At 35.5% G+C, this 17,688-nt stretch overlaps 1 protein-coding gene across 1 annotated transcript in view; it reads right to left on the bottom strand.

Annotated features, from left to right (window-relative positions):
• Positions 1 to 1,588: 1,588 nt before the first annotated feature.
• ABRAXAS2 (abraxas 2, BRISC complex subunit) overlaps positions 1,589 to 17,688 on the bottom strand; it is a 40,891-nt gene continuing 24,791 nt past the window's right edge. The window contains exons 5-9 of the mRNA XM_007431022.4: positions 11,118 to 11,308; positions 9,640 to 9,759; positions 8,552 to 8,636; positions 7,471 to 7,585; positions 1,589 to 3,599 (exon numbers count right to left, since the gene is read on the bottom strand). Of these exons, the coding sequence (XP_007431084.1) occupies positions 3,133 to 3,599; positions 7,471 to 7,585; positions 8,552 to 8,636; positions 9,640 to 9,759; positions 11,118 to 11,308 (978 nt within the window). The 3' untranslated portion in view covers positions 1,589 to 3,132. The remainder of the gene's footprint in view (positions 3,600 to 7,470; positions 7,586 to 8,551; positions 8,637 to 9,639; positions 9,760 to 11,117; positions 11,309 to 17,688) is intronic.

The raw sequence follows: 17,688 nt of genomic DNA, 5'->3' as shown, positions 1-17,688 counted from the left end.
AATAGGAAAGAAATATTCTAATATAAGGCCTATTTATATTCCCTTGCTTTCTTTTAAGAACCACCATATTTATTACCTTAACTGCATTATATGTTTTGTCCTACAGAACTGGCCATTGACAGAACATGTTCCTTGAAATATTTTTCATGTTGCTGTCAAAATTATATTCAATACTTTATTTTGTACTCAAATTATTTTCCAGAAAAGAAGTAAAGAATAGCATCTTCCCTATCATCTGCTAAATTGGATAATCATTGGATAGTCTATTTCCTTCCTATCTATTTTTCTAGTTTCACTGCTTGTATGAAGGTTATGATGTGTGCACTATAACTGTTTGTAATTTGGCCCTTTGTTGGTGACTAAACCAACAATTCTGAATGTCAAGAACAAGTCCAGAGTGGCACTCAACAGGGCATAAAGAAGTGCAAACTCAGAGGAGAAAATCACCTGTAAAACAGAACACAGAAAGATACCAGCATTTTACAATACAGCACCTAAATCCTCTTTCAGATATAGGGTCCTTACTTGTGTAAAGGGCCTTTGTTGCTTGGACAGGCAATCTTTTGGACCAGGAGCACACCTGGAATTTTAAGAACATATGATGCCTGCACTTACAAAAACGACTGCCATGGGAGACTTGCCGATTCACAAAAGGGGCATTTACCAGAGGGTGAACTAGCTTCCCAGGATGCTCATGATCAGCCCAGTGGGGCCAAAGCCATGCTTTACATAAATATGGCACTAGAGTGCTTTGATTTGTAATCCACCAGCTTATTATTATTTTGCTAAAAGAACCTTTTAGCATCAAGTGAGCCAGGGACCCTGGTGAACATTAATAGAAATATTGGGAGTGCACTGGTAACAGGAGTAGCACTTGCCTTTCCCTGCTTCATAGAGTCAGAAGGATGCACTGCACTGAGGGTGGGGCTAAATGGGCAGATTCAGAGCCCAGATGGACCTGCACTGGCTTTTCCGTGGTAGCATCTGAAGAGAACCCCACACCTCAGTGTTAAAACTTCACAAGCAGAACAGACAGAATCAGTCACAGCTCAAGGAAAAACCACAGGGCATATCTTCAGCTTTAGACCGACTGATTTAAGAAATATAACTGAGCTTGAATGTGTGTTGGGCTGCAGTATTAGTCACTGCAGTGTTTCCTTGATAACTTACAATCAAAATCACCAATATAAACTTAGTTTTCTGGCTTCTGACTTTGTAAAAATGCCTTTTAATAAGCAATGCTGTGATTCAACAACTGTTTCAATAGAACTATTCACCTATAAGTAATGTATATAGTAAATGAAAGTGTTCACAGAAGTGGTTGGGAATACTACTGAAGTAAAAATAACATTGGCTGCAATAATTTTTGTAGTAGTTTGTTAGGCATGAATAAATTAACATTTAAACACTGGTACTATTGCATACATACCGCAATCATATGCATGCTTCGCTTTACTGTCTGCTAATGTAGGGACAAATATGCAATTTTTTCAATAATTTGTTTCATGTGAAACAAAATAACATAATTTTTATTTGCAGATACATGATTTTGCTATAATGGAACCCTGCTGACAAATATTAAAAGATAAAGGATTAAATAAGATTTTATTGTCACATTTACCTTTGTCAAAGATGTACATTTAAAAGTTTCTGAGCAAGATTAAAAATTTCTCAAATGAACTGATGAGATGGCAACAGCACTTATTGAACAAACCAGCACTATAGTAGCTTGTATACCCAAAGTTAATAAAATCCAAATATTTTTTGTTAATCAGAACAGACTACAGCAATGAAAAACAAAATGCATCATGTTAAGGCCAAAGAATATATTAAGTAGTGGAACAGAAATGTTTTACAGTCTCAAATATCCAAGGAGATAAATCATTTAAATGCTATTTTGTTTTACTCATTAGAGACACAGAGAGACTAATAATAAATAGATCTCAGACTGCTTAGCTATTGAGGTTTTAGCTTGAGGCAGTCTGACATCTAAAAAAAAGGGGGGGGAGCTTGCATATTAATGAGGAGTAGAATCATGTATGATTAAAACACATATCATAGACTGAACAGTTCACTGTTTGGTAATTGAAAGAAAAGCCAAATTGGATGCTTAAATTGCACTGTTTTTTATCTTGGGGGCTAAAAAATACCCCCAAACCTCCACCAACCTTGCAAACATAATAAAGAAATAAGTGCATCCAAATATATTTTGAGCAAAAATCTGCTTCATGCTTCCAAAATCGCAAAGTTTCCCCCTTCCCAATAAGAATTACAATGTAAATTTAAGAGGAAACTTTCGGGTTAAGCGCAGGTATGGGCATTTTTGCAAACAAGTTGCAAGAGCTTATCTTCATTAAACGTTCAGCATTTATAGTTTTCTAATACAAAATTCTGACGTAACTGACCACTTCCACTATGTGCTTTCATGTGTTATGAACAAAACTGAGACAGTAAGGATAGTGTGGCAAAGTCACATTAAATCCACCAACGTCAAAGTAGTATGCTTAGGACATTCACAGATGATTTACTGGTAATCGCTTTTCTACATAAAAAGGCAACCATAATGTCAAGTGATTTACATTAGGCCTGTAGAAAAAGATTGAAACAAACCTCATCTCTATTGAAAGAGCATGCAGAGAGGATAATTCACATTTGTTCCAATCAGGCTTCTTGGAATTAAAGGTTTGTTTGTTTTTTTCCTGGCAATGATTTTTTGGCTTCATCATTAAAAAGCCTGCTGAATTAAGTTCTTAGAAACAACCTCTCTAAAATTCAAGGCATGATAGTACACGAGGTAAGGTTTGATTTAAGATCGTTAGAGACCATGCTTAGTTGCTAAATCCCCCCTTTTTTTCTTATGGAAGGTATGGCAACAAAAGTTACAACTGTTTCAAATTTCACTTTGCTTATTTACCAGTACATCCTGAATCTCATCAATCAGTACAGGTTGATTATCTTCATGGTTCCATTACAAAACTTGTAAAACTGTATCAAAGTGAATAAGCCATCTAAGTTCAAGTCTTTTATATCTGCTGTGCACAATAATCCTCTTTTGTAGCTCATTTTCTCAAAGTTAAATTCCAAAATATTTCTGTAACAATTAGGAAAGATAGTCCTATGTTAAGCTCTATATTAAATCTGAGAGATTTGAGTGTTCCTGGAATCTCCATCCACATGTGCTAAGGATCGAGAATCTCTTGTTTGTGTATATTCACTGTCAGAAGACTCTGTAGGGTCAAGCGAATTCTCATAGTCACTGTCTTCTGATTCATTAACATTATCATCGTTGGTGGTTTGGGAACAAGGTGGCATGGATGTTCCACTGCCTGAATACTTCAATCCTGCATTTGTGGAAGCATAACTAGAAGAGCCCACTGCTTGAGGTCGAGGCATAAAAACATTGCTTTCTAAAACCCCAGGACGTACAGCATTGTCATGATTGATCACACTGAAGTCAGCATAAGGAGGAGGAGGATCAGAAGCATCTGATTCTTCAAGATTACTTTCCACAACAAATCCAGGATGTGTTATTTGTGGGATAAATATAGGCTCCAAGGTATCATTTGACATTTGCCTGTTTAAGATAGTCTGTTGTAATCCTAGAAAAGTGTAAAAGTAAAGGTTGTAAATGCCAACCAGTTAGATCAAGACAATTAGTCTAGTTATCTTCTGACCTGTTTGTGGAAAATTGTCTATATATAAATGGGAAAGGAACTTAACATGTAAGTTATATACTCAACCGGTAAGCAAATTATTTAAGTGAAAAGTTTCCAATTTTGAACATCAAATATAAATTGAACTTTATTTTCTTATAAATTACTTTGCTAGTACTAGCATGATTTACATTTATATCCCGCCTTTATTTGATTGGCCTAACTTAAATGGAGATACTTAGTTCAATTAACTCAACTGGTAGGGTTTTTGAAGGACAAGCAGGAACACAACTTTCACAATGGATCACCATACATGCTTTAAGGGTTTTCCACACAAACAAAAAAGAAAAGTACAGTTAACAGTAGAGAATATATAGGATCTATCTATCTAACAATCAATCACAATTATAACATAGAGGACTAGATTGATGCAAGAGTAGACTGAATTCTTCAGATAGCTTAATTTCAAGTAACTCAGCAGAATCAAAGCTGCAACCTCTAGTTTCTTTTTAAGGAGACCCTAAGTTGCAGCCTAACAGTTGCTGTACAATGACCTACCAAGAGCAATAGAACTTCTAATGGGACCTGAATCACTAGAACATTACACTGATATTTCACATCTCTTAATTCTTTATATTCACTGTTACAAAGACCATCTGAATTAAAAACTATGCAGCTTTTCCTGCTTTTCAACTTAACAGGTAGCTGGATCACAATTCATTTGTCATCCAAATGTCACCACAAATTGCGTCCTGGTGCCAATTTTTCCAGGTCCTTTTGTGGTACAATATTTTGTAGATTACCACTTTGAATGTTAGTATGCATATCTTGGCATCCTTCCCCCACATTACTAGGAGATGCCAGTGGAGATATCAGTATGTCTACTTTGGCAACCTCCCATGTGTCATAAATCTCTTAACTCTTGGAAGGAAAGCTACAACTGCTAAGCAAGCATTCTGTTTATGATGGCATCTCCGTGGCAAATGCACTGTGTGCTCCGGTCTTATGTTCCTCAGACCACTATACTCTGAGAGGGAAGAGGAAGTGGAAAATAAGCCATATTGACAGAAAAGCCTTTGTTTTTCAGAAGTGTTATACAATATATACACTATCAAGACTTTCTGCAAACTTCATCCTCTTAAAATATGTGTAACATTTGTAAATGTATGCATAGGGATTTAGGAATTTTCTACACAATCTTTTCTGTAAAATAAATTTTGGACATCTACTCTTGGGGGGATATGGCCATTTTTGAACACTAAAAGCACTTCAAACTGGATCCAAATCCAGATCTCTCCTTCATTCAAAGAAGGAATCAAGATGCAGCAGACTCTGTACTGAATGAACGTAGCTTTCACCATGTATTCCTCCATGAATTCCTTTCATACCGCTAGAGGTTTCAGCAAATCTCTGGAACAGTTTTTCAGAGAAAAAGGAAAATTGGAGAATATAGTCTCCTTTCCCAATTCCTTCAGTAAGAACTCTCATGACTGAAGTCATGTTTGTGGGTAATCTGGAAACAATCCACAATTTTTTACCTAGGGAAATGCAACATCCTTTTCCCACTGCATCACTTATGACTGCAATACAGTATTACAACATGGACATTCACGGTGTATCTGTGGCATAATTACATTAGGACAGCTCCTTACTCTGTAGTATGGTAAAATAGTTCTCTATTTTTTAAATTGTTCAATGGTTATGCTATCTACTGTAATACGCAGAATTAATGAAGAAACACTACTACCATTATGACAAAGCGCAGAGGATTATTATTGCCCTGCCATTTAGTGAACCTTCAGCTTGTAGTTTCAAGCTGGATATGAAGCACCACACACATGTTGCCACAGACACCTTTGCTAGTCTCTTGTATGCCATCTAAGCTATTGTTATTTCATTATGGCTTGCATGAATTGAATGGATAAAATTCAATTTCTCTGATCACTTTGAACTTTCACATACCAGCTGAACTTCAATGCTGGTAATATAGCAGATATATTCAAGTTATATATTTCCTCTCAATACAGTGATTTATATTTCTCGATGTTTTCTTTAAGATAATATTAAGCAGTATACAAATAAGCAAAACTGATGGATTCCTGTCATGACAGCAGGCAAACCAATTATAAATGGGGGATGGGGTGGGGAGAAAATTAATTGAGAAATCACCCACCACACCAGGCTGGATGGTCTCATCTTCTTCCTCCTCTAGTGCTTCCTATTTGCTTGTTCATTTTTTCACCTGTTTGTTTTAATAGGAATGACACCAGCACAGGTGAGGGGCCTCTCAGGGAACCAAAGGCCCTTTTATCTAAAGATCCAAGGCAAATTCAGATATAGATTGTTTGTTACACTTGCCAAAGCTTGCATTTATGTGGAAAATCCTGTGACTGTTACATTTACTTTCCATAACCGAGTCCTGTCTGATACAAGTACTACCAGAAGGATATATGTTATTCTTCTGACACTCAGGGTTTTTATTTAATTGCCCATCCCATATACATTCAGTAAGTATACTGGAATATTGCTGAAGAGTAACATCTATGGGCAACGGTGTGCTTGTAGTAGTTCAGGACATAATAGGACAACAGTAGTGAGTTGAATAGAAATGTAATATGCGATATGTCATAACCCAAATTTGGAAAAGCACTCTCCACAGGGCTGCAGCTCTCACTATGTATGTTTCTATTCCTGTCACACACCATTTTCTGTCAATTTATTACCCCAATATATAGTCAGTTCAATTTCTCAATCCATATATCCTCCAGCCCTGTTTCTTCTTTACTCACCTTCTTGTTTCATCCTCTAATTTTCTGCTTAGTTTGCCAGAGCATGCCATCTAATTTAAATCCCCAGCTAATATAGAAGATATATTTAAATTAATGTTTTGAGCAACACAAAAGAGATAAAGTGCTGTAATACAAAACAGACTGGTTCCTACTTGAATTATTTAATAGGTTGCTCATTGTAAGGTAAACTGGTGTGGATCTATCTACAAAATGGAAAAAAAAACATGGCTTCCCAGTCAGCTATTTATTTATAAATGACATCAAGTATATTGCCAAATGGTTCTTAACTAGAATTTAAGAAGTGCAAGCCTAAGCTAACATATTTCAAGGAGACAGTTTATTTAGAACCATATAGAACAGAATGCATCTCTCAATTATAAGATTATAATTTGTATCCCTTACTTATATACTGTAGCTAAAACTCTATGGTCTTTTCAGTGAATATGTTAAACTTGAATAATTTAATCCTAGGTCTCTTCACTATTTCTTCATTGTGTATTCAATTAGCATAGCTCACCAGCTAAAATATTAGCACTGGACTGGAGTTACATCTAAGCTTATCCTGTTCCTTCTCTAATAGAAATTACATATAAAACTGAATTCAGTCATTATGTAACTGAAGTATCTGGCTCCTTTCTAACTTCAAAACTGAAGGCAGGTACAGTAGGGAAAGCCTATAAAACTCAAAGCTCCAGCCATGATAAAAGAGGAAGATCTAACTGAAAATCATATACTTCATTAACATAATGTATGCTCAGGTGCACACATTTCTCTGTCCCATGGCTGTGTCTGCCTATCAGTGTCTGCATTAGGAAGGTACACCATTCACTTAAAATTATTTCCTAAAGTAGTTTTATGGCATTGTCATTAAAAATGAGTATTTCATTGGCAGAACAGTGGGATATAGACTGAAACAACAACTCACTTATTTCACCACCCTTAAATAATAGGAGCGTAATAGAGATTAATGTAGCTGACTGCTATATCAATTTTCTAAGAGAGTTAAAAGATTTACATGAGAGTCTTACTTATTTCCTGCTCTTTTTCATTTTTCCTTTGTGAGATTTGTCTTTTTAGCTTATTCACCTCCTCCTGGAAAGATTCAACAGTTCGCTCGCTTTTCTCTACGTCTATGCATACTGCCTAGGAGAAACACAACAAGGTTATTCAACTGCTTCTGCCCACCTCTGATGCAGAAGAAACTATATGGATACCAATTACCACAACAAGATTGGCATTTCATACCAAACCATCCGTAATTCTGGTTAAATGTCTACTGTAGGATTAATGATAAAAAATAACACCGTAATGCAGAGTTCAGGCCTACTGACTTGGAGGTTCTGTAAACGCATCTTGTTAAAGCAAGCTGTACTTCATCAGGTATCCCTTACTTTAAATTATTTCTGAAATGAATTTCATGGCACAAAGTGGCCATGACTCAGTAGTGAATGAGACAACCACCTTATACATGACTGGATGGTATTTCACTCATAATGCTACCATCCATATTCCCAACATGTAATTGGGTCACTACTTATGGATGTAAGTAGCTTGATTTTGAAATAATTGGAATCCAATTCTTGGGAAGACAAAGGAACTGGAAATGGGACTTAAAGATGCTAAAATAAAAGGAGCGGTGTGTACTGAAAATGTAATTAATTTTTTTTGTTGCTCAAATTGTACTATGCATCCCTTTAAGATCCCTTATGAAATATTTAACAGAAAGAGCTATTATGTATTATACATAGGAGTCCAATCTTGCAGTCTAATCCAAACAAATTCCTGCCCTTGAATGCAGCTACAGAGATTCAGCATTCTGCCCATGCAACTATTACCATGAAATCTGAACCAAATTATTTTCATTTGCCTTTATTGAGCTTTTGGGCAATGTACTTTTAATCTTAAAGCAGGTTTAGTACTTATTCTATATTACTACCTATTCTAACAAAATCTGTTCTTTAAGCGAACTAAAGCATAATTTGCAAAATTTTCAAATATTAACATTATATCTAAAACATATTTTAAATACAAAATAGCCTCCTATACATTATTATAGCATGAAAAGTCAGTACAGTAAAGGTTGCCAGATTTTAAAATAAAAGGAGTTACCTGTACTTTTTCCTGAAGTGCATTATAAACTTGATATATAGCCCTGATGTCCTTCATCACTCCATCTTTATCAAAAAAATCAGTACTAAAAATGTGAAACATAACGTATTAGAAATAAATCATAATCATATCTTACTCATTCCCTGTTACCCTTTAAGTCAATTTATATTTTTTACATAGCCATACACCAAGTACCAGCACATGAACTGTTATGGCTGTTTGCAGATCGGTTATTTTTCCTCAGCCTGCTGTTAAAGTGATTATCTAGAAGAAATATTTCTTCCCTAAGGTAATCTACTGAAGAAGTACCTTCTTCATTTCTCCTCATTCCCATTATTTTACTGTACCGACAAAAAATATAACCATAAAAGACAGGCATACAGGTAGTCCTCGACTTATGACCATCTGTTTAATGACCGTTTGCAGTTATGATGGCACTAAGTGACTTACAATGGTCCTTGCACTTACAACCATTGCAGCATTCCTGTGGTCACATGATCAAAATTTAGGTGCTTGGTGTGATGGAATGGTGTTATGAAGGCCACGCTCAGGGAGATAAGTGTTTCCTTAGCCCTCACAGGAGTGTGGGAAGTTTAAGAAGATGAGACTGGCACCATCCTAAGGTGTTCACAGTGTTGTGACTTGCTGGTTTGGGAACTTAGGTTCAGTCTGGAGAGATTTCTGTCTTGAGGTGGAAGCTAATAAATGCAACAGAACTATATTTGCACTGTCTCGTGGAGTTCTTTGGGCTGAACCTGACACTTGCAGCCAGCATGTATTTACAATGGTTGCAGCATTCCAGGGTCACATGATCACCATTTGCGACCTTCCCAGGGGGCTTCCAACAAGCAAAGCCAATGGGGGAAGCTGGATTTACTTAATTATTGTGGCAAAAAAGGTTGTAAAATCAGGTGTGACTCACTTAATGACCACATTGCTTAGTGACAGAAGTTCTGATCCCAGTTGTGGTCATAAGTTGAGGAATACCTGTAAGAATCTATATGCTGCAGATATCTGCACATATATTTTATGTGCAGGATATCCTGGTCATATTAATGTTGTATGACATGTATTGAAACATTGCTTACCCATGTTCTTTAATAACTTTGGTATAATTCTGGGAAGTATTTGGCACTGAAGAGACCTTATATTCTTGCTGGCTTGTGTTGCCCAGGTTAGGAATAGTAAGTGACACTCTTTGATTATACCTACAAAAAAAGTTCAGATAATTAATATCCTTCACAGAAATTCCTGAGATTCTAAGCACATTCTAATTCAAGTTAACCAGAAAATTAATGTTTTTAATTTTGGGAAGAAGAGGCTCTATTAACTGTATCTATAGTTAGCTATAATGTTTAAATTGAATCTGGAGTGTCTATCAATTTAACAATTGCCTAGATAGTTGACAACTTTTAATCTTAACACTCCCACATGCATGCTTTTTTGCAATATTAAAGGAATGCACAAATTTGGGTTGCTTTTTTATCAGTCTCTAAATTACACCTTCTGGTCAAAAAAAATATTAAATAATTTCTTTCCTTAGTCCCAATTAGAGAAATAGACTAGAAGAAAAATATTTCAATAAAAAACAAGGAACAGAAAATAATAAATCTCTCAATTCCATTAATTAAAATGGTTTCCCACTGTTTTTCAGCTAAACCTTTAATTAATTACTATATTGATTAAATCTTGCAAATTGTAACTCTATTTACAATAAAATCATATAGAGAGCCAAAGTAATTTTCATGGCATGCTAGAATCTTAGCAACCTACAAGTTGGACTAAGAAATAAACCCACAGCATAGCAAAATGTATCTGAATGAAGTTCTGAATGAAGAAAAGAAATGATCGAAGGGACATATAGGAAGATTTTCTAGCAAATAATCTGATAATATAGCTACCTACTACACAATTAGGAAGCATAGTAGAGTTCACCTGACCAACACAAATGGTTAATGTTTGAAATTAAGATTCTACCTAACACTGTTACCTAAATTTAAGCTCTACAAGTATATGTTTCATACACCTCCAGTCAATATTTTGCAATTTAACTTTGGAACCCTATGACAATTTCCATACTATATTATATACTTATGGATTTTTTCTGTAGTTAAAATAATTTTAGTACAGCCATAGGCAACTTGGCATTTTCTCAATAGCTTCACAAACCCTGATCACAGCTATGCTATTCAAACACCTACTCGTTGCCTATCCCTGGTTAGACTCATACCATGGTGGGATCCAGCCATACATATGAAGCCAGAGAAACTTGTTAACTAACCAGGTTAAATTGTATTGATTTAACATATTTTTAAATAAATAGTGGTTAATTTTGCTTAGTTTTGGTAAGTAGAGTAAAATGGAACCATTTTGTGAATCCTAAATGAGTAGGACAGAGAGACAACAACTTGCATTTTATCTGAGTATGCAGATATGAAAAAGGCTTTTTGAAAACTCAACACTAGGGTTAAAACTGATATCTGAAATAATTCACTTTTTTCCTGTGTTTATTATTTTATTAAAAGTACAGCTCAAGTAGTTCCCCCATATAATAGAAATCATTTACCTTCGATTTGGTCTAAAAAGGACATATTCTAAAGCATGCGTAGAATTATTTGCGGTGGAGATGAAACTGAAGAGAAGGAAGACAAGGTCAGGTACTCCAAGGATCTGCGTCAGCTGTTTATGGATGATGTGTTCTCTATATGACATTTGTTGTTGAGTATTCCTCCTAAACCTATACCATCCAATAACATTCTGCAATAAAAAATAAGTAGAGAATTATTTCATTATTTAGACACAACTGTTCAATACATCATGCCATTCTAAGGGGCCATTCTAACCTGGAGTGGGGGAAACTATTCTAGAGCAAGGAGATTGCTACTGAGAAGGCTTGCTTCTGAGTACCTTCCCCCAACGTCTCAAGGGAGGAGGGATGATTAGACTACCCTCTCCACCAGAAAGGAATGAGTGGGAAGATTCTATTTAGAACAGACAGTTGCAAATATAATAAGGAGTCATGAAGAAGTGCTTGAATTGAACTCGTAAGCCCACTGGCAACCGGTGAAGCTCCTGTGTTATTACTCATTTGCTGTTTCAGTGTTTACTGGTCAGCAAGCAGATAGCTATATTCTCTACAAGCTCTACCTTCCAAATCATCCTTGAGGATAGCCCCATATTGAGCAAACTACAATAATCCAGCAAAAAGATAAGGGCATGGGTAAGTGTTGCTAGAGAAAAGGTTGTAATTACCACACCAGCCAGCCACAGGTGGGCAAAGAATCTCTTAGTGACAGCTTCCATTTGTTGTTCCAGCATGAGCCTCTAGTCCAACATTCTCTGCCATGGAGCTATGGCACATGGATATTCAATTATCCCATAGTATCAGATAAAGATTTCAGATGTACCTATTGGTCATAAAATTTCTATACATCCTCATGCCATGACATGAAACTCTTCTTGCAGTTCTTTTCATTAAACAAACATAAAAGAGTTTGATGTATAGCACACAGGTTGCTGTTTGAAAAATGCGAAATCCAAAATTCTCTTGGATGTGTTGATCCATTTGTCTGTGTATCTTTTTAAAATCAAAGTCAAGCATTCTAAAGATCCTCAAGTCAATGAACCTCTTAGGTTTTAAATTCAACAACTATATATCTGTTTGACTGAACTATGAAGTTTTATTCATGACAGAAAGCTATTTAGAATGGCTTGTGAATTAGAACTATTAGCAAAAAGAATAGGAAGCATGAAGTACATTCTTCTTCTTTTTGCTAATACATTCAGCCTTCACTATACATTTCAACAGCATATACATTTTATTAAATCTTCTGTCAGAAACCAGTTTGTCTCTGTTTCTAACTTTAAAAAGATGTCCAAGAAATATTAATTAGAATTTTAAAAAAACCATAATAAAATCTGCAACATAACTTTATTCCAAAAATATTCATACATTCCAAATGTATCTATCAAATTCTATTTTAAACTGAAGCAAGAATATATTACTTTAAAGATGATTGCCCGTGAAGCATTCATAACTGTCAGTTTGATACATTTAGTTTATTTAGATACCATTTTTCCTCAGTGAACTACACTCAATGACTCTCAGCAAAATCATATTCAAAGGCAAATTAACATTGAAATGAAATTTTCTATACAGTAAATACAGAGCAAGATAAAAATTAACAGCCCAAGCCAAAAATGAATCCATACTGCTTGTTGTAATCTGAATGCAACAACATGCTTTAAGCACATTCAGAGAGGAGACTCTTCTAGCCTGTCTAGATGGCTTATAATGGCTCTTGTAACTCTACCTTTAAAGCAGTTTTCAACCTCGGTAACTTTAAGATGTGTGGACTTGAGAAGCTTGTAAATGTGAGGACTGGGGGCAAAGTTGCTTTTTTATCACCATTGTAACTGCAAACAATCACTAAATGAGGCAGTCGCTAAATGAGGACTACCTGTATGTGGAAGTGACCCAGACATTCGGTTGTAATAGCTAGTTATCTATCTACCTACCTACCTACCTACCTACCTACGTATACTGCCAACTACTAAAGACTCTTATCTGTTTATATAAATAAATAATTCAGCCGTTAAAATGGTTGTAATTGCTATTTTAAACAACAAATAAGACAGAATAGTCCTTCAATCAATCAATCAATCAATCAATCAATCAATTAATTTTAAGGGACTTTTAAAAAGCTAATAAAGATGTTGGACCCCTCAGTACTGCCAGGAGAGCATTCCAAAGATTTTGGGGAGCAATGGAGAAGGTTTGCTCCCAAGTTGCCACCAGATGAGCTCACAGCAACTACAGGCAAACTTCTTTAATTTATTTCAGTTAAGTATGGAGGCTTGCATAGAATAAGATGCTCTCTCAAATAGCCAGGACCCAAACCATGTAGCATTTTAAAGGTAATGATTAGCACTATTTTGACTTGAAATGAACCAGCAGTCAGTGAAATGCTCTAATGAAAAGCATAATACAGTCTCTTCATAATTTTTCTTGAGGTTGATGTTTTGCAATGTGCTAGCTTCCTGTTAATTTGTTTAATTAAAAGAATCTAAAAAAATATGATTAGATTAAACATGAAGCTTGATGGGCAGTAAGAAACATGCTGAAACGCATACTGTTTCCCTGGAGATATAATGGGATAGAAAACAAATATATACATAATGAACTAAATAGATGCAATTACATTTTGGTAACATAATCCATTATTCCTATCATAACTAATATAAATTCAATACTTAAACAAGATATCTTTGTTTATAAAAATGCATAAAGAAGTTCTATTCAAAGAAAAATCCAGCTTACACTAATGGATATGTATATACTTATACAAGAATTCAGTACTTATGTACTTGGACTTTTCCTTTCCCCTAAAAATGCCTCTTGTATCTGTACTCAAACCTGGAGGTTCCATACTTCTTTCCATAGTTGTACTGTGACTGTTTCTTTGAAGTTCTGCATCACATCATACAGTGTTTGATTTGTTCTGTCTCCATGTCATATCTAAGTAACAGTTTATATACATATGCCTAACAGGTGGTCTTGATTCTGCATGAGCATTTCAAATTCTGTTGTTTTTCTTAGAAGTGCTCCCTTGCTTTAGGGTACAAAGGTATAAGAATTACATCCTTTTTGCCATTTGCCCCACTGATAAAAAGATTCCACTGGATACAACCTAGTGTCACTAGTTTCACTACCAATGACCTCTCATTTACCAAGTACATTAATTCAACATTAACTTAAAAGGGTAACCAGTGGCAACAGTAATGTTTCTGTGAGTTGAAAGTGATATTTTAAGCCATCAGTCTGATCCATCACTCTATGCAAGAATCCAAATTAAAGAATCCACAACATATAGCTGTCCAGGTTTTGCTTGAATACATCCAGTAAAGGGGAATCTATCAGTTCTCTGGGTAATTGGTTCCATTGCCAAATTGCTCTTTTTCCTAACATTCAATCAAAAGCAAGAATCTGCCTGCTAGTAAGTAAAAGGTGTGCAGGGACAGAAAGTTTGCAGTGGCAGAGGCAGTCACAATCAGCAAAGAATCTAAGCTAGAACTCTATTCTAGCTAGTTCTTAGATTCTAGTCCTCTAGAATCTAAGAGGCTATAGCAGTATATTGGTCTTTGTATACCACCTTTTTATATAAATATATTCAAGGAAGCCTCATCAACAAAAATAATAATTATATTAAAACACAATGACCTGTTTCACACACAATAGTTGAGCTAATTGCATGTACTGATCTGCATGTGGAAAGATGGTAAGTACTGCTGACATTTAAATCAAAGCAGCCTGGAGACCGAGAAGGCTCAGTGAACCTTTTATTTTATGTATAACACTAAATATATAAAATTTATGCAAGGTTGGTTTGTTGTTGTTGCTTTTATTAACCATTTTTTTTTAAAAAGAAGAAATAAATACAGAAAGTTGGAAAAAAACAAAAACACCAAGTATACATTCATGAATAGATATGCATATATAAAGTTGTACACAAGCATTTCAATAAATGGTAGCCATATTTCATTATAATCATCCACAGTAAGCTACATTGGTAAGTGATTTGTTCATAAGCTATAGCTAAGTCTTATTCTTCAGCACTGGAAAAATGTATGAAGCTTTGAAGAAATGGGGAAAAAGAAATCTATTCATATGTACCGTATTTTTCCGACAATAAGACGCCCCATGTACAAGATGACTCCCACTTTTCCAGCCCAAAATTAAGAAATCAATATTTTAAAGATAGTGCAGAACACATTTTTATTTAGTAATTAGTTAACATTGACCTGATACTCGGTGGGAGGCGGTCCAAACCGTCTCTCTGCAGCTCTATTTCCAGGCTCTTTTGCTTAACTGATTACATTCAGGCACAAGTGAAACTGCCGATAGCTTGTCTCTGCAAACAGCCTTCCTCTAATTGGTTTGTTCAGCATCAGCTGACGTCAGTTACATCAGGCTCATGATTGGAGGAAGTCTGTTTGGGAGACAAGCTATTTCACTCGTGATTGGAGGCTAGCAATAGGAGGAAGCCTCTCTGCAGAAACGAAGTATGGGCAGTTTGGAACCGCGCGATTCTCGGCTGACTTCCTTGAATAAGACGCCCTTCAGTTTTTAGGGTAAGGATTTTAGAAAAAAGTATCGTCTTATAGTCGGAAAAATATGGTATATCACTACCAACTCAGGGAAAAAATTGAAATTATGCAGTACTTGTTTGCAGTGCTCTTTACATATATAAAGTCACTCAAAGCACAAAACGTGGCCAGGGTATGAAATCCCAGAGGGCTTCTGGGAGAGGAAGTTTGAGACCTTCACCCTTCTACCCTGCAGGCTTCAGCAACCTGCTACCAAAGCATACCATATTAAAGAAACCCTTATATTTCAGGAACTAGGCAATTATGGGCCCAAACTAATGTCTATTTTTGGCAAGAATGCTCCAAAAGTCTCTGGATGAAATGTATTTCAACTGTGTTTCCAAGCAGGAGGATGACAGACAGATTGTTTTCATTATCCTGCTTGACTACAGTCCCTAGCTTGCAGTGGTTTAACTCAGAAGAAAATGCTGAACCATTATAGAAAATATATTTGAGGCCTGATAAATTACAAAATGTGATAAAGAAACTCAAACAACTCCACTTTGATTGTGTTAGGTACAGAGGTGCTTAAACGTTTGTGAACCTGTTTGAATTTTCAACATTTCTGCATAAATATGACCTAAAATGTGATCTGTTCTCCGCACAAGTCTTAAAACTAGATAAAGAGAACCCAATTAAACAAATGAGTCAAAAATGTTACACATGTTCATTTATTCATTGAGGAAAATGATCCAAAGCTACATATTTGTCTTTATCTAGTTTATCTAGCACTACTGTATAAGTTGAAATCAGTAAAGACTGATTTGATTTGATGCGCAGGCAATTTTACTAGTTTTCTTCTTGATTGAAATAAACTGCTCATTAGTTATTGCTTTATAAATTGTAAAAAAAAAAACACCTTTGAAAAATAATTGGCTTGTTACCTATGCCTTGATAATTATGCTCTGTAGAAAGTGGTAGTGTTGCTGAAATGGAGCCTCTTCAACCACTCAAAAAAATCAAAAGAACAACGGCTGATAAACTTCATGACTTTTACTATTTATATGCTAATGTTCAGAGTATGGGAAATAAACAAGATGGGCAGTTAGTATCAAAGACAAATATGATTTATTAGGCATAATGGCAATCTAGAAGAATGACTCCTGTGACTGGAATAAGGTAATTAAAGGATACAATTTAATTAGTTGAGGAAGCAACAGATGCAACAGAGAGGGAGGAGAAGTTGTACCACGTTAAAATTAACATTGCTGTCAGAATCCCAAATGTAGGGAGCATTTGGGATAAAATAAGGGGAGGAACATAAAAATGCAATATCATTGTTGATGTCTAACATCATCCGCCATCCAAATAGGAGGTGTGGATCATACCTTCAAAAATCAAACTGCACATTGTTCAAAGAGGAATGAAGTTACAGTGAAAGGAGACTTCAGTTAGTATGCATCTCTGCCACACATGATCCTTACAGAAAATTCCTGATTCGTCTTGCTGATTACTTTCTACTTTACATGTGAACGAAGACACAAAAGGTTCAGCTAACCTTGACTTCATACTAATCAGTACAGAATACTTAATTGAGGAAGTGGAAGTAACATGAACTTTGAGGGAAAGTAGTCATGTAATGCTGGAGTTCTTGATTTTAAAGAGAAAGTGAGTACATTCAAATATGCATGTTGGAATTTTAAAAAATATTGCTAATAAATTCGGTCACTCGGACCCCGGAACAGAACAAGCTAAAAGGAAAAGGAGCTCAAGATGGATTGGAGTTCTTAAAAAGGAGATATTAAAAGTACAAATGCAAACAATGCCAGTGGGGAAAAACAAGGTCAGCAGAAGACCCAACTGAAAAAACAAAACAAACAAAAGGATACATGCAGTAAATGGAAAAAAGGCAGGATCACATGCAAAAAAGAATACAGGCAAGTAGCTCAGAACTGTAAAGCTGGTGTCAGTAAAGTAAAAGTTCAGAACGAACCAAGTTTAGGGACAGATGCTCAAAATAAAAAAAAAATGGCTTCTTTATAAAGTTTCAA

This window comes from Python bivittatus, unplaced genomic scaffold, assembly GCF_059951505.1.
Source record: "Python bivittatus isolate LINGU-HERP-01145 unplaced genomic scaffold, Pbiv_v1 ctg000980_np1212, whole genome shotgun sequence".
Classification (NCBI taxonomy): Eukaryota; Metazoa; Chordata; class Lepidosauria; order Squamata; family Pythonidae; genus Python; species Python bivittatus.
Note: the sequence above shows the minus strand (reverse complement) of the source record. Positions and strands in the feature narration are given on the sequence as shown.